This window comes from Schistocerca nitens, chromosome 6, assembly GCF_023898315.1.
Source record: "Schistocerca nitens isolate TAMUIC-IGC-003100 chromosome 6, iqSchNite1.1, whole genome shotgun sequence".
In the NCBI taxonomy this organism is placed as follows: domain Eukaryota; kingdom Metazoa; phylum Arthropoda; class Insecta; order Orthoptera; family Acrididae; genus Schistocerca; species Schistocerca nitens.
In genome coordinates, this window is record NC_064619.1 from 240568228 (window position 1) to 240589563 (window position 21336).

The 21336-nt window shown below is 40.3% G+C and overlaps 1 protein-coding gene across 2 annotated transcripts in view; it reads right to left on the minus strand.

Moving 5' to 3' along the window:
• The window catches only part of LOC126262872 (DNA (cytosine-5)-methyltransferase 1-like), a 257340-nt gene that overhangs the window by 64245 nt on the left and 171759 nt on the right, over positions 1 to 21336 (minus strand). For both annotated transcript variants that reach the window (XM_049959738.1, XM_049959737.1), the window contains exons 13-16: positions 15781 to 15993; positions 12377 to 12445; positions 12101 to 12194; positions 11883 to 12011 (exon numbers count right to left, since the gene is read on the minus strand). In XM_049959738.1, coding sequence (XP_049815695.1) covers positions 11883 to 12011; positions 12101 to 12194; positions 12377 to 12445; positions 15781 to 15993 — 505 coding nt within the window. The remainder of the gene's footprint in view (positions 1 to 11882; positions 12012 to 12100; positions 12195 to 12376; positions 12446 to 15780; positions 15994 to 21336) is intronic.

Here is a 21336-nt window from a genome sequence, read left to right on the forward strand (position 1 = left end):
TGTGAAGCACTGACTTTAACTACAAAGGTGCGGAGCAACAAAAAGTTCTCTATCAGAATTGGGAGGAGGCCCCAAGAGACCCCACTCGTGCATTGTAGCGAGGATGTGGTGTAGCCAAGTGGTGTCATAGGCTTTGGTCAGGTCAAAAAAGATGACAATAAGGTGATGACAGCAGGAAAAAGCCATTCAACAGCAGACTTGAGGTATACCAAGTTGTCAGTGGTGGAGTGGCCTTGGCGAAAACTGCTCTAGGATGGAGCAAGAAGGTTTGAGATTCAAGGAGCCAACACAACCTCCAGCTCACCATAAGTTTGAGCAGCTTGTACAGAATGTTTGTGAGGCTAATAAGACAATAGCACATATCCAGCAGATTCTTGCCAGGTTTTTGCCCTGGAATGATTATGCTTTCTTGCCACTGTGACAGGAAATCAACATTGTTACAGATGCAACTGAAGATGGCAAGGAGGTGGCGCTGGTAATTCACTGACAGACGTTAAATCATTTGATGATGTGCCACACTGAAATGAGTGGGGGCAAAAGTCAAGTTGAGTTAGTAGATTCTCGACATCTTTACCACAGCCAGTAATCTTGGTTCAAAGGATAGGCATTGAACTTAGCCAGAAGTAGAAAAGGTGGTAGGAGCTGAGAAATTAGTGCAGCCAATACATGTTATGGTACTTCACCATCTGGAGAAAGGTAAATGTTGCAGATGGTATTTCCTGCACTGTCCTCACCCTGACAGCCACAGCTTCTAAAGGTGTTTGAAGGGGCACTGGTTTGCTATATACAGAGGTAAGGACATATATACATACTCCATCTAACATCCTGTTACAGTCATTATGATTTTTGTAATAACCCCAATAGCTATGAAGGGCGGGGGTCCACATTGCTGGAAAATAGCTTTCCTAAACAGCAATGCAGAAAGCAACTGTAATGTTTATGAGTGGTCGTAGTTCAGTGAGGTGGGGTAAGAAACTGCTGCAATTTCTCTGGAGTATGACACTTTCTGTAGTCAGGAAAGACAAGAAGGGACCAAGGAGGCAGTTTACAACTCAGGGTCATCTGCTGAGGGATTGTGATCTGTGTGCATTTGTTCCGAGGCTCCAGTGAGATCTAGGTTCTCGAGGGACACTACAATGTCCACCTTGTCCTCAAAATGGGAAATTGCGGGAAACGGTGGTGTGTGTGTGTGTGTGTGTGTGTGTGTGTGTGGGGGGGGGGGGGGGGGGGGGGGGCACTGGGGCCTCTTTCTTCTTTACTGTTTTCTTCTTCCTATCTTCTCTCTGTTCTTTTGGGTTCTCTGGCTGGGAGGACTCCTTTGAGTTGGTCTCAGGTACCGAGAATGATTGTGAAGCCCTTTGACCAGTGGCTTGTGACTCCTCACTGGCTGGTGTCCGGCTACATAGCAGCAGAAAATGTGGAAGGCAGTGTCCTGAGGGACCCCTTCCTTGCAAGAGGAGCCAGAGCAGGCTGCTGCCTCTCCGGCTGACGGGTAGGGACCAATATCCCTGATGGCTTAGGGCATTTCTCCCGAAGTAGATGTTACAGGAGCAACGGAAGAAGGAGTTCCCTCCACCATCAACGGAGCAGTTGTCTGGTGGCCCTGGGGGGCCACTTTAAGAAGCATAGCTGATGGGGATGCCATTTTCTTAAACAATGATGTCACTGTAGCCATAAAATATGGGGATGTGTTGTGTACAGGGTCAAAACTATCTTATTTCTTTTTTGCTTCTGTATAGGTCAGTTTATCCAGGTTCTTATATGCCATTTACATTCGTCCCATGGTGGAAGGGAACAGTTTGGGGTCTTATCTCTCGGCAGCACCGTAACTCTCTTAGAGACTGCTGGAGCCATTCGACCACCAGCATTGGACTACTTCATCCGCTTCATTGCGGGTCATCTAGAATGATGCGACCCACTCAGATCATGGGCTCTCCCCACTGACCAAAACTAGACTATAACCATGTGTATTTGTATTTTATTTCAGTTATTGTCAAAATGTAGCATTTTATCTTAAAGCATGGATATATTGTACGCTTGGTTGCATCCGGCACATAAGAGTATGAATGCGAGCTGCTGTTATCCTGGAATGCTGACAACGTGTGGTGTCAGTATACGCTAGCGCAGAACGCCTGCACGGACACACTAGCTGTGGCGCGCTGCTGGCCGCCTGCACAGGAAGAACTGTTTCCAATGCGCACGGTTTGGATGCAGAATTTATGTCTTTTTGGCTCAATGGCCGGCTGGAGTGGCCGAGCGGTTCTAGGCGCTACAGTCTGGAACCGCGCGACCGCTACGGTCGCAGGTTCGAATCCTGCCTCGGGCATGGATGTGTGTGGTGTCCTTAGGTTAGGTAGGTTTAAGTAGTTCTAAGTTCTAGGGGACTGATGACCTCAGCAGTTAAGTCCCATAGCGCTCAGAGCCATTTTTTTTGGCTCACAATGGAGTCTTCACAAATCCGTATTTGTGCTATATCATCAAACACAGTTGTGACGGGTCAGTTTAAGAGAGTATGTTGTTATAAATGTCCTTCTGGAAATGAAGTGGTGATGGTTAATACTCACAGTTCATTTATTTCTGTACCTCAAGGACCCAATGCCTGCAATAATTCTGACGAGTACCAAGGGAGGCCCTAAGTTGGTGACACAAACTGCATAACCACCTAACAGTAGTGGTGTCAGTATTGGGATCAATTGTGGAAAACCTACAGTACTGAGCAGGTGCCACAATGTGTGAACTTCCAAGAATTTTCAAGTTTCTGGCATATCTTCACAGAGAATCATCATCATCAGCAGTAGCAGCAGCAGCAGCAGCAGCAGCATGGACGTCATTTGACAACACAGGATCATCCAATGCTGGAATTCAGGTTAGTCCACTCAAATTTGGCTACCAAAGAAAATGCAGTGATGGATTTGTAAAACCTAAGCTGTAATAGTGATTTTGTTGGCATACATAAATCAGTATGTCAGAATCTAACCCAGGTAACACAATCTATCTCCAAACCATTATAAACGATTTGAGAAAAGAGATTCAGCGATTAAAAAACCATGCAGCCTTTCACATGACCTGTCAAATGATAGTTCTTGCACTGCTGGCCCCACAAGGAATTTCTCATTATTGACATCAGTACAAGTGTTAAGCGGTAAACCCAAGGAAGAAGTAAAAGTAGTCTTCCATAAATTTAAAGAAGCTGCCTTGTTGAGTTCAAATTTAAAGAAGCTGCCTTGTTGAGTTCGTGGACAGATTCAGATAAATGAGCAGTTGGTTAACTAAAAATTCAGGGAACTGCACAAGATTTCATCAGTGCTGAGTCCACTTGTGTGAAGCCAGAAGATTACAATGAATTCAAAGCAACAGTTGTTCAGAGATTCAAATGCAAAAATGCTGTCAGATTCTACAGAGAGCAACTTCATAACTGTACAAAACTACTGATTAGTTTGCCGACATAATTCAGAACAGTAACAATCAAACATACATCCTGGTAGAAGATGAGAATCACATTCAGCTGTTCAAAGTCGATCAGAGAACTTTTAGACACATTCATTCATGGGTTGTATGGCGAGGAAGTAAGCCAAGCAGTCAGACTGGCGCAATGTAAGACTTTCAGGAAGTGGTAGAAGTAGCTGTTGACTTTGTGGAAGCATTTAAGATGGCTGAATGATATGCAAAAAGAAGAGTGTCGTCTATTCAACACAAATGCAGAATGTTACAGTTGCAACAAGCCCGGTCATAAACATATAAATGCTGCAAAGAGGATACAGAGCCGTATATCGAGAGATTGCCGCAAGAAAGAAAGAGTAATGCATGTAACAGACAACTGGGCATATCATTAAACAAGTATGGGGACGTACGTGCCACCAAATTGTCGGCCCCCTGCACGAGACAGTGACTGCTGTATAGTTCCACCGAAAATCAGATCGACAATGACTTTTTAATTGATGCTGTCTATCGTAGAAGATATATCAAGCTACTAATTGACACAGGAGCACATGCTTTGCAAGTGTGGTGTTACATTGACAAAAGGGATAAGTTAAGACCGCCACAGATAAAGGTGCACAGATCAAATGGCAGAAAGTTACATAACCATGGAGAGGCTTATGTAGAATTACATTTAGGTCAAGAAAAATACACAGCGAGGGTGCAAGTAGTTACAACAACAAAATGCACTACGACTGTGTACTTTAGTTTGATTTTTTTATCTGCTAACAGGGCAGAGAGATTTGTCGCAGATAGATGGATCAGACTAGGCTATAGACACTATGCCCTAGGAAATCATTCTTCACATCATACTCAAAGGAGCAGCAGCAGCACTGACATCCTGGGATCAATTGAACCGACCCGTAAGTCAGTTCAAGCCCTCCAAGTCAATGTGCAGATTGATCAGCCTCAGCATACTCCCCAGGGAGCAAAAAAAAAAAAAGGGACCTCTGTTATTGACGAAGTGGTCAGATAAATGTGAGTTACTGGACAAAATGCATTGTTGTGTTGCCAAAAGTGTAGGTGTAGCCATAATGGTGAGACAGAATGTAGTTAGTCCCAATAACAATTGTGAACATGAGCAATGAACACATTTTATTGTCATGAGGAATGAAATTTGCTGAAGTGTCAAGCATAAGTGAAGTGATGTCATATAGATCCCAAATGGAGTTTCAAATGTCACAGTTATGAAGACAGATCTTTGTAGTGGTACCAAAAAATTGCAGTCAGGCGTTAAAATTAATAATGAAGCAAAGAACAAGATTTGGCAGAAGATAGAACATCTGACAGTTGAAGAGCAGAAGGTTTTAGCGCCTGTTTTGAAGATGCAGCATTAATCTCACTGAGACCTTACAGAATACCATTCAGTCAAAGTTAGCTGGTGGAAGAAATGGATAAAGAACAGCTGGAAGCCGGAATTATGAAACCAAGAGATCCTGCACTGTGGTGTTCACCGCTTGTCACTGTTAAGAAGAAATCTGTTTTCGGAGAACCACAGTTCTGTTTTTGCGTAGACTGCCTAGCTCTGAATGCCTAACCTGGTAGAAATCCTGGATTACTTGGGCAGATGTCAAATATTTTCGGTTTGTGATCTAACAAGTGGATATCATCAGCCGACAGTGAATCTAGATGATCGAGAGAATACTTTGTTACAACAGCGAGTGTGAATAAATACCTGTCTATGCCATTTGGACTTCACAATGTGCCAGCCACCTTTCAGTGCCTGACAGATTCCGTTTTACAAGGGTTCACACCAATACCAGCTCTTATATACCTCGACAGCATAATTTTTTTTTTTTTGGGAGAAAACATGAAGCAGTCTACTCAGAGACTTCAAGCTGTTTTCGAGTGTATACAAGGCATAAATCTGTCATTGTCAATAGATAAATGTCTCTTTGAACAAAATCAAGTGAACTTCCTTGGGCATTTTAAACCAGTGAAGGAATCCATCCTGATACAAAATTAATTGAAGCTGTCAAGAAATTCACGAACCACAGAATTTAAAGGAATTACAATCATTCTTGAAATTAGCAAATTTCTATAGGCATTTCAGAGCCAGTTATGCATATATAGCACATCCAATGACACAGCTACCGAAAAAGGTAACTGCATTCAATTGGTCAACAGAATGCATGAAGGAAATGGAAGAACTTAAATCTGCCTTAACAGAGCTCCAGTGTTAGCCTATCCTGATTTCAGTAAGCACTTCATTCTTTCAACAGATGCTTCAAATTGTTCTGTTGGTGCTATTTTGTCTTAAGAAATTGATGGCCATGAACACCCAATGTCATTTGCTTACAAACAATTAAACAAAGCAGAAAAGAAGCTTTGTGCTTTGGCTTTTTGTATAACAAATTTCACTGTGAATGGTACACTGTTATACATTTTGAACAGGTTTTTAGGAGAGGAAATGAAATACCGAATAAATAATACAGGGTGCCGTTTAAACAAGTCATACAGCTGTTCATATCTTTGTAAAAAAAACAAAGCTACAACAAAGGCAATCATGCTGATTGATGTCCTTTTGACAGCTAAAGAACATTTGCTTGAAACATTTTGTAATTTGCATCTGGACAAACAGTTATTTAGGTTGGTCAAGATAAATGGGACACCCTGTATATTGACCATGTTAAAACATGTTGATATCTTCTCAATATGCCAATACCTGATCAAAGTGCTGAAACTGTGGCTAATGTTTTTGTAAAACAGTTGATTCTGAAGTTTAGATCACCATTAAGGACAATCAGTGACAAAGGCTCGAATTTCATGAGTGAATTGCTTAAGCTGACTTGTAAGCTAATACAAATAATGTAACTAAGAACTACACCAGCACACCCAGAAGGAAAACAGACACATTGAGAGAGTTCACAGAACACTCATTAAGATCATTAGCCACTATGTCAGCAAGCATGACAATTGGGCTGTGTCTTCCGCATGTCGTTGAGTACTTACAATGCAAAACTTCACACATCATGAGATTGTAGATGGAAGAAGAATGGGTTCATCCTTGGACTTTGCACAATCAACTGCTGGACTCAGCGATGAACATACAAGGGAAATAGTGTACAACCTGAAGGCAACATGGGAGGAAGTGAAATAGTGGAATTGCCAACCTTCTCTGCAGCAAGCGAAACAACATGATTGCCAAGCAGTTGTGTCACAGTATTCAGTCATAGATCTTGTATACTTGAGCAACATAGCATTAAACAAGAGTCACGTCAAACTGTTTAGAAGTTTTGGAAAGGACAGTAACCAATCTTAGAGATATTGTTGCATGTCACTCTTATACTCCAACTACCTTTTTATTTGTTTATCGTTCATGTCAATCATGTAAAGCCATTTGTAGGTAGACTTCCTCTAGCATCACGAGACGACACCAAGGAATGAGAGACTGACCAGCTGTTCCTGAATCCAGGACATGAGCAGTATGAGGTTACAGTTGAGACTTCGAGAGTGAGGCATCGCAAAAGACCAATCAATCTAGTCCCAGACACCCCTACCATCTTCATAGACACGTGTAGTGTGAATGAGTTTAAAACGTGTTTATTTCCCAGTCATGTGTGTGGTGTCACCGCTAGACACCACACTTGCTAGGTGGTAGCTTTAAATCGGCCGCGGTCCATTAGTACATGTCGGACCCGCGTGTCGCCACTGTGTGATCGTAGACCGAGCGCCACCACACGGCAGGTCTAGAGAGACGGACTAGCACTCGCCCCAGTTGTACGGACGACATTGCTAGGGACTACACGTACGAAGCTTTTCTCTCATTTGCCGAGAGACAGTTAGAATAGCCTTCAGCTAAGTCCATGGCTACGACCTAGCAAGGCGCCATTAACCATATCTGGAGAGAGTCTCACTTGTATTATCAAGAGCAATGTACAACAAGAAATTAAAGATAAGTATACGAGAAGCTCCGTTCTTTTCTTTATAGCTTTCATCACGTATCCTGTTTCAGACTTAACGCAAGACGGCGAGAGTTGACGCGTGCCCTTCCGGCTACTTCTCAGTGTGGCGTAGCTAGCTTGTTACGCCACAACGATGTGCATATGTGAATGTGTTGTGCAAATATAGATTGCAGGTGTTACATAACATGTAAGTAAATCTTATTCCACAGGTTACCACCAGAGACACGTTTGTATTATATTCATTATTTAACTCTAGTGTTTAGAATTAATTATCCATGTTTACTGTAATTCTAGTTTTTACTATGACAATATTTTCCATTAATGCTATAGTAGTAGCAGTACCACAAACAACAGGTGTTTTGTTTCAACAACGGTCAGCCGTGATCGTTTCAACAAACAATTCTAAGCTTGCACTTAAATAACTTTTGAGTGAGATTCAACAATTCAATTTTGTTAAGCAGAAAATTAATATGATTCGTTTAGCCAAAGATAATAACACAGTTTTGGAAATGGGAATGCCGTGTATAGCAACTGGATCACCACCAAAATGCAAGTGGAGTCCACATTTCCTAATTATCACAAAGAGTTTAACTGTTTCTTAAATCTTTTGCCATACAAAACCTTCATTAGGCGCAAACTTGCCCGGTTTGATTTTGGAGGAAGTACCCTTCATACTATATTTGGTACTTTAACAAGACGAGATCTACTGGACATTAAAGACAAGATTTTAGCCCTTTAACAACTGTCTAGAAGAAATTCAGTTAACCAGTCTAATGAAACAGGGTGTATACGTGGATAAAGAAAATGATTTTTCCCAGCCTTCTCATTTAAAAAACACATTTTTCCAGGGTGAAAGTACACTTTTTCCATGTTAAGTGACAGTATACTTCCTCTTGGAACCATAAAAGTTATGAACCCTTTGAATGGTTAAGGTTTTATACAGCAGCGCAGATCTACCCAGCACTTTAGTTTTCTAAAGTAAAATTCTTTGTCAAAATATCAGTTCTTACCAGTCAAAATGACAAAACTTTAACTGAAAACTAAAACAATGAAAAATTTCCAAAATTCTAAAAATTCTTGGGTTTTTCCCAGGGTGTACAGGCGATGTGAAATAATTGTATTAAGGAATATGCAAAGAACCATTACTAATCTCACAGTTTCTACTGAACAAATTGTAAAGCAATTTATTAAACATTTCAACATGATTTGTGGTGAGATGAATGCAACCATACAAGAGCTGTTCGAATGATTAAATCTTGTGAGTGTTCACTTAGATTTAGATTCCCTGCTTTTAAGAATTACTGACAGTCCGTCAAATGCTAGAATTGACGCTCTTAATTTAGGGAACAACTCTACAAAATAGTTCAAAAGATTGCTCAAGAATTTTGCTCTTGGATTCAGACCAAGTCTTACAGATATTCCTATTAACGGAAAGTAAGTTACATGCAACATCTAGTATAACTTACTACGTTAATTATATCTAAAAACAAAGATGATGTGACTTACCAAACGAAAGCGCTGGCAGGTCGATAGACACACAAACAAACACAAACATACACACAAAATTCAAGCTTTCGCAACAAACTGTTGCCTCATCAGGAAAGAGGGAAGGAGAGGGAAAGACGAAAGGATGTGGGTTTTAAGGGAGAGGGTAAGGAGTCATTCCAATCCCGGGAGCGGAAAGACTTACCTTAGGGGGAAAAAAGGGGGTATACACTCGCGCACACACACATATATCCATCCACACATATACAGACACAAACAGACATATTTAAAGACAGAGTTTGGGCAGAGATGTCAGTCGAGGTGGAAGTACAGAGGCAAAGATGTTGTTGAAAGACAGGTGAGGTATGAGTGGCAGCAACTTGAAATTAGGGGAGATTGAGGCCTGGTGGGTAACGTGAAGAGAGGATATATTGAAGAGCAAGTTCCCATCTCCGGAGTTCGGATAGGTTGGTGTTGGTGGGAAGTATCCAGATAACCCGGACGGTGTAACACTGTGCCAAGATGTGCTGGCCGTGCACCAAGGCATGTTTAGCCACAGGGTGATCCTCATTACCAACAAACACTGTCTGCCTGTGTCCATTCATGCGAATGGACAGTTTGTTGCTGGTCATTCCCACATAGAAAGCTTCACAGAGTAGGCAGGTCAGTTGGTAAATCACGTGGGAGCTTCCACACGTGGCTCTGCCTTTGATCGTTTACACCTTCTGGGTTACAGGACTGGAGTAGGTGGTGGTGGGAGGGTGCATGGGACAGGTTTTACACCGGGGGCGGTTACAAGGGTAGGAGCCAGAGGGTAGGGAAGGTGGTTTGGGGATTTCATAGGGATGATCTAAGAGGTTACGAAGGTTAGGTGGACGGTGGAAAGACACTCTTGGTGGAGTGGGGAGGATTTCATGAAGGATGGATCTCATTTCAGGGCAGGATTTGAGGAAGTCGTATCCCTGCTGGAGAGCCACATTCAGAGTCTGATTCAGTCCCGGAAATTATCCTGTCACAAGTGGGGCACTTTTGTGGTTCTTCTGTGGGAGGTTCTGGGTTTGAGGAGATGAGGAAGTGGCTCTGGTTATTTGCTTCTGTACCAGGCCGGGAGGGTAGTTATGGGATGCGAAAGCTGTTTTCAGGTTGTTGGTGTAATGGTTCAGGGATTCCGGACTGGAGCAGATTCGTTTGCCACGAAGACCTAGGCTGTAGGGAAGGGACCGTTTGATGTGGAATGGGTGGCAGCTGTCATAATGGAGGTACTGTTGCTTGTTGGTGGGTTTGATATGGACGGACATGTGAAGCTGGCCATTGGACAGATGGAGGTCAACATTAAGGAAAGTGGCGTGGGATTTGGAGTAGGACCAGGTGAATCTGATGGAACCAAAGGAGTTGAGGTTGGAGAGGAAATTCTGGAGTTCTTCTTCACTGTGAGTCCAGATCATGAAGATGTCATCAATAAATCTGTACCAAACTTTGGGTTGGCAGGCCTGGGTAACCAAGAAGGCTTCCTCTAGGCGACCCATGAATAGGCTGGCGTACGAGGGGGCCATCCTGGTACCCATGGCTGTTCCCTTTAATTGTTGGTATGTCTGGCCTTCAAAAGTGAAGAAGTTGTGGGTCAGGATGAAGCTGGCTAAGGTCTTATAATTTATATGCTTAGTACAAGTTAACTGCAATACACTCTTTAATGACTAGAGGTGAATTAACTGTTATTGTTTCTATACCCACTGCTACATTAAAGCATAATTTTGAAATGTATAAAGTTTATACTTACCCAATCATTGCCAACAAGAAGGCCTTCATGTCATGCATCAGTTAAAGGATTGAAACTTTTTTGGCAGATTAAAACTGTGTGCCGGACCAAGACTCTAACTTGGGACCTTTGCCTTTCGCGGGCAAGTGCTCTACCATATGAGCTACCCAAGCACGAGTCACGCCCCATCCTCACAGCTTTACTTCTGCCAGTACCTCGTCTCCTATGTTCCAAACTTTACAGAAGCTCTCCTGGTTCGCAGGAGGATTTATGTTGTGGTATGTTTGATGTGCCTTCTGAATTTTCACCTACTTTTCTTGCAGCTGGAAAGTTCCCATTAACAAGAATGTTACCTGTTTACTATAATGAATAATATACACTAACATATGCAAACCATTCCCTGACAACGTTTCCAAAGGAAAATGATTTAATTGTGGATATCCAAGAAAATATGATGATGCTAACAATGAGTTAAATTTCATTTGAGCAGCAAATACGATTAAGTCTTTCGAATCTTCTAATAACGTTAATCCATCCTTAATTGTCAGTATGGTGTTGTTCTTACTTTTATTAATTTTTCTTGTGTCTACAGCATGTGTCATGTACCAAGCTGTGATTTTAACAGCCCGCTCATCAGCACCAATTGTTACTATGTCGGCAAGTGAGATAATCATTGCAATGTCTTCTGATGCCACACCTGGTGAAACAGATTCATGAAACCCAGTCACTTTCAGCAGGTCATCTTGTTTGGGGGTGTGATTTAAGGATCACAGATTTGGACAACCACCATGTGCAAGTATGAGTGCAAGCTGGCTTTATTATGGAATGCTGATGTGTTATGGTGTTCGCATACACCAGCACAAAGCACCTCCACTGTAGTTTCGGTGCATCACCGGCCACAAGCATGGGCAGAACTGTTTCCAATGTGCATGGTTTCACCAGAATTTATGTCTTTTTCAGCTCATAATGGAGTCTTGACAAATTGGCATTTGTTCGTGCTAGGACGTCTGACTGTTCTGACATGTTGGCGTAGTGAGCATGTTATTATACACGTCCTTGTACAAATAAAGTGGCGATGGTTAGTAACTCTCAGTTCACATATTTCTGTACCACATGGACCCAAAGACTGCAATAATCCTGACAAATACCAAGGGAGGCCCTCAGTTGTGTATATAAACCTCATAACCACCTTATAGTGGGTGTGAAAACCACAATGAGACAAACAAAGGAAACAACCATTACAGAAAATAAGCCCTTACCTCTTTATCTCTGTTTTTCTGATCCTTGGGTGCAGCAACACGCTTGAATTTAAAAGTTCCTGGCCTAAGATACACACTGGAACCTATCTGATAGTCTTCATTTCTCCACCTCACAGAACCATAGTGTACCTAGCGAAGAAGGGTTTTCATAATTTTAGTATTTTTATGCATCAAACACAGTGTTTAAACAGATATAACTTGTTCTAATAGTAGTTCACCTCATGATTTCGAGACTCAGAATCTAGTTTATTGCAGACAATTGGTTTTTCATTTTCTTCTCGCATTTTTCTTCGAGTACATGCCGCACAGTACCTGTGGAAATAAATCTGCTAAATGCTACTGCTGATGTCAATAGTAACTTGAATAGCTAATGCAGTACTATGCACATAATGTGAAGTGCTAATTAATATTCTCCAATTTCAAAATTTTATTTTTTATTGTTATATCAGTACAATAAATAAATAAATAAATAAATAAATAAATAACTGTCTTACGTATGTTCAGCATTCTGGCATTCTGGGTCCTCTTCCAAATCTTCAAATCTTGCATGTTCTATGTCATATCTGTACGTAAAAACAAAATAGTTGATTAAGTTAGTTAGTTTGGTGGTGGGAAGAAAAAAGTGAGGTGTAAAAAGAAAAAAATGTATTTTGAGAACACTTTTATAAGTAACAATGTAAAAACGAAGCTTAAGAGGGGGGGGGGGGGGGTCTCAAACCGCTAACATGAGAAAATTTATTTATTCACTCGCCAATGACAAGATGTGTTTTGGATTGTGGACATGTTACAAATGAAGTCCTAATTTCTCATAACAGTAACAAAAACACAATTTATCTAAATTATTTATCAGTAATATTGTAGTGGACTGTTAAGGCAGCCAGTCCACAGTGAAGTAGCCGAAAGGGCACGCGTCAACTCACGCCGTCTGGCGTTAAGTCTGGAACAGGATTCGTAATGAATGTGATAAAGAAAAGAACGTAGCTACTAGAACACTTAACTTTTATATTGTCCTTTGGTATACAGCATTCTGGATGATACAAGTGAGACTCTATCTTGAGGTACATGCAACGTTACAAATGGTTAATGGCGCCTTGCTACGTCGTAGCCATTAACTTAGCTGAAGGCTATTCTAACTGTCTCTCGGCAAATGAGAGAAAGGCTTCGTCAGTGTGGTCACTAGCAACGTCGTCGTACAACTGGGGCGAGTGGTAGTATGTCTCTCGAGACCTGGCGGGTGGTGGCGCTCGATCCTGACAGTGGCGACATGCGGGTCCGACATGTACTAATGGACCGCGGCCGATTTAAGCTACCACCTAGTAAGTGTGGTGCCTGGCGGTGACACCACAAATATGGTGGAAATGAAGATAATCTAATCCCCCGAGATTTTCTTTAATAAACAAATACACTAATTAATAACGACACTTCTTCAAAGCCGTGTGAACTTTCCCGATACTCAAAGTTTGTTAAATATTTGATCCACATGTGAAACAGGCTGTGTTACACTTCTTTATTTACACTTCTGTACTGCTTACGATTTAAAATCTTTTACACTTCTACAAATATGTACTGGCGGCACTGTAAGGAATTTCTTACTTTTGAAGATCCCTTTAAGTGACTCACTGTATCTGAGATCGCAAAAAATATTAACAGTCTCTGGTCACACTGAGGCCAGACTGGTTACAGCAAACGCGCCTCAAGGTGGCACCATCTGTGGCTTATAGAATTAATGAGGGGGCTGGGTGGCTGGGGCGGGGAGGGGAGGGATAGCGTGGTATGGGGAGGGGAGGGATAGCGTGGTAGGGGTGGAGGAAGGTGTGGTGCTGTCTGTAGAAGCTCACAGGGACTTGGTGAGGACAGGGTAGGATTTCTAGGTGCAGTTGAGAGGTTTGAGAGGGTGGGGAGGACTAGAGAAAGAGAGAAGTAGAGGAGGGAGAGAAAGACTAGTGGGTATGTTGGTGGAATAGGAGGCTATAGATTGCTGGCGTGGAAGCAGGGAATCCAATAGGCAGGTGAAGGACAGAGACTGGCACAGGTTGAGGCCACAATGTTGCAGGAAAATACGATATACTGCAGAGAGTTCCCATCTGTGCAGCTCAGTAAAGATTGTGTTGGTAGGAAAGATTCATTATGGCACAGGCTGTGAAATAGTCATTGGAATGAAGCACATTTGTGTTGGGCAGCATGTTTGGCAACTGAGTGGTTCAGCTGCCTCTTAGTAACAGTTTGTCAGTGGCCATTCATGCAAACAGAAAGTATGTTGGTTGTCACGCCCTCGTAGAAATCAGCATAGTACCTGCAGCTTTGTTTGTAGGTCATGATTGCTTTTACAGGTAGCCATATCTTTTATGTGATATAAGATGCCTGTGACTGGACTGCACTAGATCGAGGTGGGAGGATGTATGGGACAGCTCTTGCACCTAGGACTATTGCAAGGATATGACCCATGAGGCAAGAGTTTGGAAGCAGGGATGGAACAGGGATGGACAGGGATATTGGGTAGGCTATTTCTCATTTCAGGGCCTGGTGAGAGGTTGTCATACCCTGGTGGAGAATATACCTAAGTTGCTCCAGTTCTGGCTATTACTGAGTCACAAGGGGAGTGCTCCTTTGTGGCCCGATGGTGGGTATGAGAGAGGCAGTGGGTGGTAGGTGACTGGTGAGAGGCATGGGAGATCTTTTCTGTACAGGGTTAAGAGCATAATTTTGATAAATATGATACCACCACTACAATGTTCACTTAAAAATTTGAAGAAAAGACAATTTGCAGAAACAGGGCTTAATTTATTTTTAACTCCATTGTAACTTTGATCTTAGAATGTACATGGCAGTACCATCCTTTTGTCAGTGATAATCTCCATTGAACAGAATAATATGGGTGTAAGCATGTTTAAAAAATTCAGAAACAGCTTCTCGAGTGTTTCAAAGATGAGGTGCAGTGAGTATCACAACCATTTCAGTTACAAGTGACAATGTAGAAACTGACTATCATGTTAAGCCCTGAAAAAACTCACAGTTTTCTATGCATGACATTTACAATAACTGACAGACACTATACTGCTACTGGATAATTGGCCCTGTGTCCATCTTGGGAACACTGAATAATCACTGTGCAATAACCTTGTTACAGTCAGATTATTCTGATGCTGAAATATCATACCACCTTTGATTCATGGCAATATGGAAGGACACCTTCTCAATATAAATCATCTGTAACATACACCTACCTTCCGAAATGTTCAGCTGTTGGTTGTTAAAATTCCACACAGTTCAATGACTAACAGTAAAAGTGCATATTACAATCTATGGTTACCCTCCTGTATGCAAGTTCATGTGTTCCAGGGATTACTGTACACCACACACAAACTGTCTGCTGTCAGTGTCACTGAAGCTCACTGAGAGAAGTTATCTTATGATACTATAGACAGTTAAACGTTGTCCAGTACTCCCAATTTTTTGAGTTGCTGCCATCCTCAAATGTTTCACCATATCAAGAAAGCAGCAATCATCAAGATGCAAATGTGAGACTTTGTACACTGGAAACTGTTTATACTCCAAATAAGATTGTATAAATTATCTAAAATTAACATGAAATGAAACTATACAGCAACTCAACATTCTTTGAACATTCAATGGTAATTTGAGGATCATAGTACCCAACAGTGGGTGTTTTCCCATTCCCAGCCCAACATTATAAGAAGTATTAAATAACGTTACTTGTAAAGTAGGTTTGTCCCCCTCAGTTTTGTTCATTCCTCTGACTGCCATTGGGAGCACAATAATTGCAGTTTACCGACTTGTCTCAGTTCTTATTTGTGATGTGTACTTGGCTTGTTAATTCCTCTTTGTTTAAAATATTCAAATTACAAAACACATTAAATACCAAAGACTAGTATCTCACCTTTTCTGATAGAAGAAAGTCTTCCCATCATCTTCAAAGTTATTTTCCTTGTTTGTAGGGACATCACCTAATTCCCTCCAATTTGAAGGAACAGGTGTAAAATGGACATTGGCTTTGCATTTCACAGTTGATATGTGGGTATTTTCACATTCATCAACAACAAAGAGCTCCAGAGGATCAGCAGTCTCTCCAAGAACTGTGTCTGTTCCACGGCTTTGCCACAAAACAAAATCGATATTTTTAAGTATGTTACAACTGAGAATAATATTGCAGTATTACATTTATTTTAAAAGCTCAGTCAAATATTATTCACACAAATATCTATTAAAAGAGAGCAACGAGTTATCTCTTTCAGAATGCACAGAGTGAGAACAGAGTTCGCTAACATGCATAAAAGAGCTAGCACAAATATTACTCACAATTTAGTTAATAATCCAAGCTGTGAAATGTTACACGACTGACTACACACACACACACACACACACACACACACACACACACGACACTGGATGCTACTAGTGCGTGTTAAGTTGAGAATTTGGGTTGGACAGAAAGCATATCCAGCTGGCCAAGACGGTTACGGCAACCCAGTTGCATTATATGGAATATCCGAGTTCTAGTCCTGGAGCAGCACAATTTTACAACTTTCACCATCAAATTACTTCGATGCCCGATTGCAGCTCGAGTCAGTCACTCCTTTGAAGTAAGTACAGTGGCCAAGTGAAAAGAAGATTTGAGCTTTGATCTATTTTCTGCTTTTCCTACTGTTTCTCAGAACTAAATACCAATGCTTTTTAAAACCAACTGTAATGATCTCCACTTCCTATTTTCCATGTTCCTATGTTCATATTTAATGCCATCTTTTGTTTACACTTAACTGAAAACTGGGTATTTTTTCTGGTATTTCACAACCTTGTACGTTCTTCAAATACATAGTTACGACTCTGGCCCTACCAGTACGAACTCCAACACTGAGGCCAGATCCTCAAAATGATGAAAACAAAAAACTTGGAATGTATCTTTCTTGTTTTGTTTGAGGTGACCACATAACTTTCAGTTGTGGGAACAAATGACCTGCTGCATGCCAGCTGGCAGTGACACTCTCCCCAGCACCTAGTTTACGAGTTATTGTTCTTTTGATTATTTAAATGATGAATATTACATACATGTGTATATACTTACGAATTAAAGCAACTGGTGTAACTTGCAAACTATTTAACTGTCAATTTTTGTGTAATGCTGTGAGCTGACACAGGAGGTTTTCATCAAAGATGAGTATTTAGCTGTCAGAAATAATCAAATACCTGTGAAATAATAATGTTTACAATTATGTAAACATTATTAAAACTGATAATGTAGAAAAAACACTGCTACTGCCATAATGTTTAAAATTGCACCTGAATTTTGTGGCATATGGTTTCTAAGACAAATGCTTATGGAAACACGCTAGTCCACTGCACAGTGCCTCAGTGCTGCGACATTTTCTACCACAATGCCGCCTAATCGGTGCAGACCACATTTCTTACTGCGCTGCCACACTGCTATGCTACTGCAATGCGCATGTTTGTTTGACCCACGCACATAAACACTATTTTGCAAACGATTTTGAGGAAACTCGTTAATTAAGTTGGTAATTTGACTTCTTATATTCTCACATTAATATCAGACAATGGACTAGTTATTAGTCATAGTTAATATGAAGTTAAAGATTTAACTGGCCCACTCGTCAAGTTTGCATGTTTCTAAAGTGATAGTTACTTTTAAAGCTGAAAGCAAAGTCATATCTATTTCCAATCTAGGCTAAGTATAATTTATAATTTAAATAGTGCAGATGTGTCACACCATACCACAGACAATCGTGTATTCAGCAGTATATACTTGTATGACAGGTATTCATTCTGTCTTCTTGTCTGCAGTGTGAAAGCTTTGTTCACAAAACAATATCTAACATTTGTTAGCTGGTAGTAACACCTAACAAATATTTAAGGAAAGAGTAGGAACAGATGTGTTCAATAATTTCCAACACATGCACTATCAGTCTGAATGGGAAAAGCAATGATAAACACGGAAGACTTCATTTACTTTATTGACATTGTTTTCATAAGATCAATTCAGTTTTCAATGAAGTGATGGAACAGAAATTTAAGTTGACATAATATAATGGCCAGTTATTTTTCGGAGGCTGTCAATTCATTATAATTCCCATTTTAACTGTGTTTAACGAGTTTCTAAATCAAAGTAGAACGGTCAAAGGGCATTCTAAATGAAAATAAAACTTTTTCCATCTAGGTAAAACTTTGCCACGAACTTACGTTTTCAACACTCATATCTTTCCAAATTTATATCGCACACGCCAACTTCTTTTTCTGGAAAGTGTTCAACATTAACTGATAGCCTAAAGCTTGTCAATACCATTTCTGATCTGAGTCCGAAATATCTCCCATATAAATGAGTCTCTCCATCTTTCTCCTTCTTTATTTTCTAGTATAGTTCATAATATTAATTCATTTGTACCAGCAGTAATTCATTACTACTACAATTTTCCCCTAAAATCGTGGTCTTGTCTGAGTCGTCAGCAGGGGTTTCAAAAGGTTTGTTAGTTTTCAGATATCATTCTCTATCTTATGGGTGTTCGTCACTGTGTTCATAATCACTCACTATCACATTCTTATGAGTCACTGTGACAAATAGGCCTTATAGCGGATGGGGCATTGTGGTATTTTACAATTTTTCTTTTTTTTTTTCAAGGTTACTCCACCTATATTTGTGAGACAAAAATAACACACTGTTGTATGAACTGCTGGTTCTCTCCAAACCATGGAAATAGGAAACAATGGACTGTCATGTGATCCCTTGGTTCTTTCAAAATCAAGGAAATAGGAAAGAATGGGAGACACGTTTCTTTTACCCAGTTTGTCAGTAGTGTAACACATGTATGTCGGTAGTCTATCTTATTCTGGTCACTGATTTTATTCACAAAATAAAGTTTGTAACACTTCTTAACAACTGGATTAGGTTTTTGTCTAAAAGTTAACTCTTCAGAGACACGTGTACAAGGCATTTGAGCACAACTTATCAGTAATGTTGTTAACCATCCTTCACAGTCTGGGGATGTATTTCTGAACTGAGAGTCCCGCATGAGAATTTATAACTTCTGCAGAATATTTAAATGAGCGAAGGACAGTGTTTTCACAGATTTTGATAAATATGGAATAATGCATCACAAGAAAACTGAGTTTAGTAACTATTTCGCTACGGCGTGCATAAGTATTCAAACTCTAGTATCATCGTGACAAAATTCATCCAAGATATGGCATCAGAGAGGCGAACGCTTAAATACATTCAAACATAAACACACTTTTTCGTTAAATATTTATTTAGATGCAGAGATTAAACTAATGTAAATTTTAGTTACAGTGTTTTTATTTTGGAAATGGCACAGACCAGTAAAGTTCAGCAGTACCAATTGATGCACCAAAGGGAAATAAGGATAAAGTAATGCACCAGTAGTTTTGAAAAAGAATACAAACTTTAAACATGAATTTATGTGAATTAGGACTGAAATTAAAAAAACTTATTTTATATGGAATTAATCAGGGTCTTAGCATGCTTCCAAGAAGGGGAAAAATGACAGTTGCAGCTAATGAAAATTGAGACAGCTGAGGAGCAGGAGCAAGCTGGAGTGCAGAGACTCTCATTGTGGAAACCCAAGAGTGACATTTGCCCTCTACATCCAACCGGGGCATCCTACTTCATTCTTACCAAATGCATATCCTATTCTATGAGAAGCAAAGCCACCTGTGAAAGCAATTGCACCATAAATCAGCTCTGCTATTACTTCTGCACAGTCTTAAGTAGACATAACCAACATACTGTCCACATCAAACGAACAGCCGTCATCAGACTGTGGGCAACAAAAAGGTTGAAAAAAGGGCAGAGTATACCAATGAGCACAAAATGCTTGACTTCACCAGCTGTTTCACAACCTGTGCTATCTAGAGCTAGTCCCCCCACCATCAACACTCATTCTCTAAAATAAACTGATAGGAATTGTGTCTATAACCAGGGTGTATACGCGGACAAGGACAAAAAATTCCCAGATTTTTCCCATTTAAAAATACACTTTTTCCGTGTTAAGTGACAACATACTTTTCCTCGGAACTGTAAAACTTATCAATCCTTTGAATGGTTGTGGTTTTATACAGCGGTGTAGAATTTCCCAGCACTTTAGAGAATGAAACTCAGGGGGAAAAAATACATTTTGGTAAGATCTTTGATGTGCAGCAACGTGTACTACACTGCATATTTTCATATTACGAAAGTATCAATTCAAATTCCACCAAACACAGCAGGTTACTTTCCGAAGAACTGAAATCGAGATTGCGATGCAGTCGTAGCTCATGTCACGTGATTTCGCCAGCTGATGACAGCGGATATTCAGAGCATAGGACACATGATGTAGTCAGCCAATAGCAACATCACTGTTAAGTAGTGCGAACACACGAACAGGAAAAGTTAATGTTTAAATTAATATACTTAGTGTTGCTACAAGAAAAGAAAAGCTTTCACATATAATATTGGTCTTTAAGATAAATAAAATGCAAGAGAAGCTAAGCTTTCACATATAATGCTGATCCTTTTTGCACATGTTACACTTTAAGATACATCAAACAAATGTGCCAGTAAAATTTTTAACGACATAAATATCTGATCTTCTAGGCTCAAAATTCTTCTAAATTGTCGTCCTCAAGGAGTTGATTATTAAGTGAGAGTAAAACGCTCTGAGATTTAAGAAATTCATTGTACATTCCCGAACATAGTTCATCTTGCTTATCAAACAACCATTTGCAATATCTTCCGCGACATGTTAGAAATAGGATCGTTTAAGCAGTTGCCAGAGAACACCAGATAACAGGTGTCATCGTGGTTATGTATGAAGCCCTAATGTCCATACATGTAAAACATTAAAAGATCTTACATTATGGCATAACAGAAACAAGACATTAGAGGATACTCCACGAGCATCAGAATTTGTGGAACCATACTGGAATGCATAATTCGGATTAAAGTGCACATTCATATGTCCAGATTCGGATCTAAATTTCCTTTGACTACCAGTACTGTATGATCTCATGCTTGGTTCTTTATTATGGCATGATGTCATGTGTGTTAGAAGATGAAAACGTGCACTTGAAATGTAGTGAGCAGTTGAAACCAGCCAATACTGTGGAATGAAATACTTCGTTTGAAATAAATTGGCTGCCTCAGCAGCAAATTTCTTTAGCAAACCGACAAAAATAACTTCATGGTTTTGCAAGGCGATTAATGCTTGACTATCAGAAGGGCGGAAATAAAATAAAGTCTGAAACGAATAACATATTTTAGCCTTCTGTAATTGTGTGAAAGTATTTTAATTCACTTGACAGCTACCGGCCACAGAAATCTGTTTTGTTTTCGTTTGACATAAGAGCAATATACAAAGAGGAAACAGCAAAATCACTAAACATAAACATGGGTCATGTGGAGACTACCTACCTCCTCACTACCACTCAGACT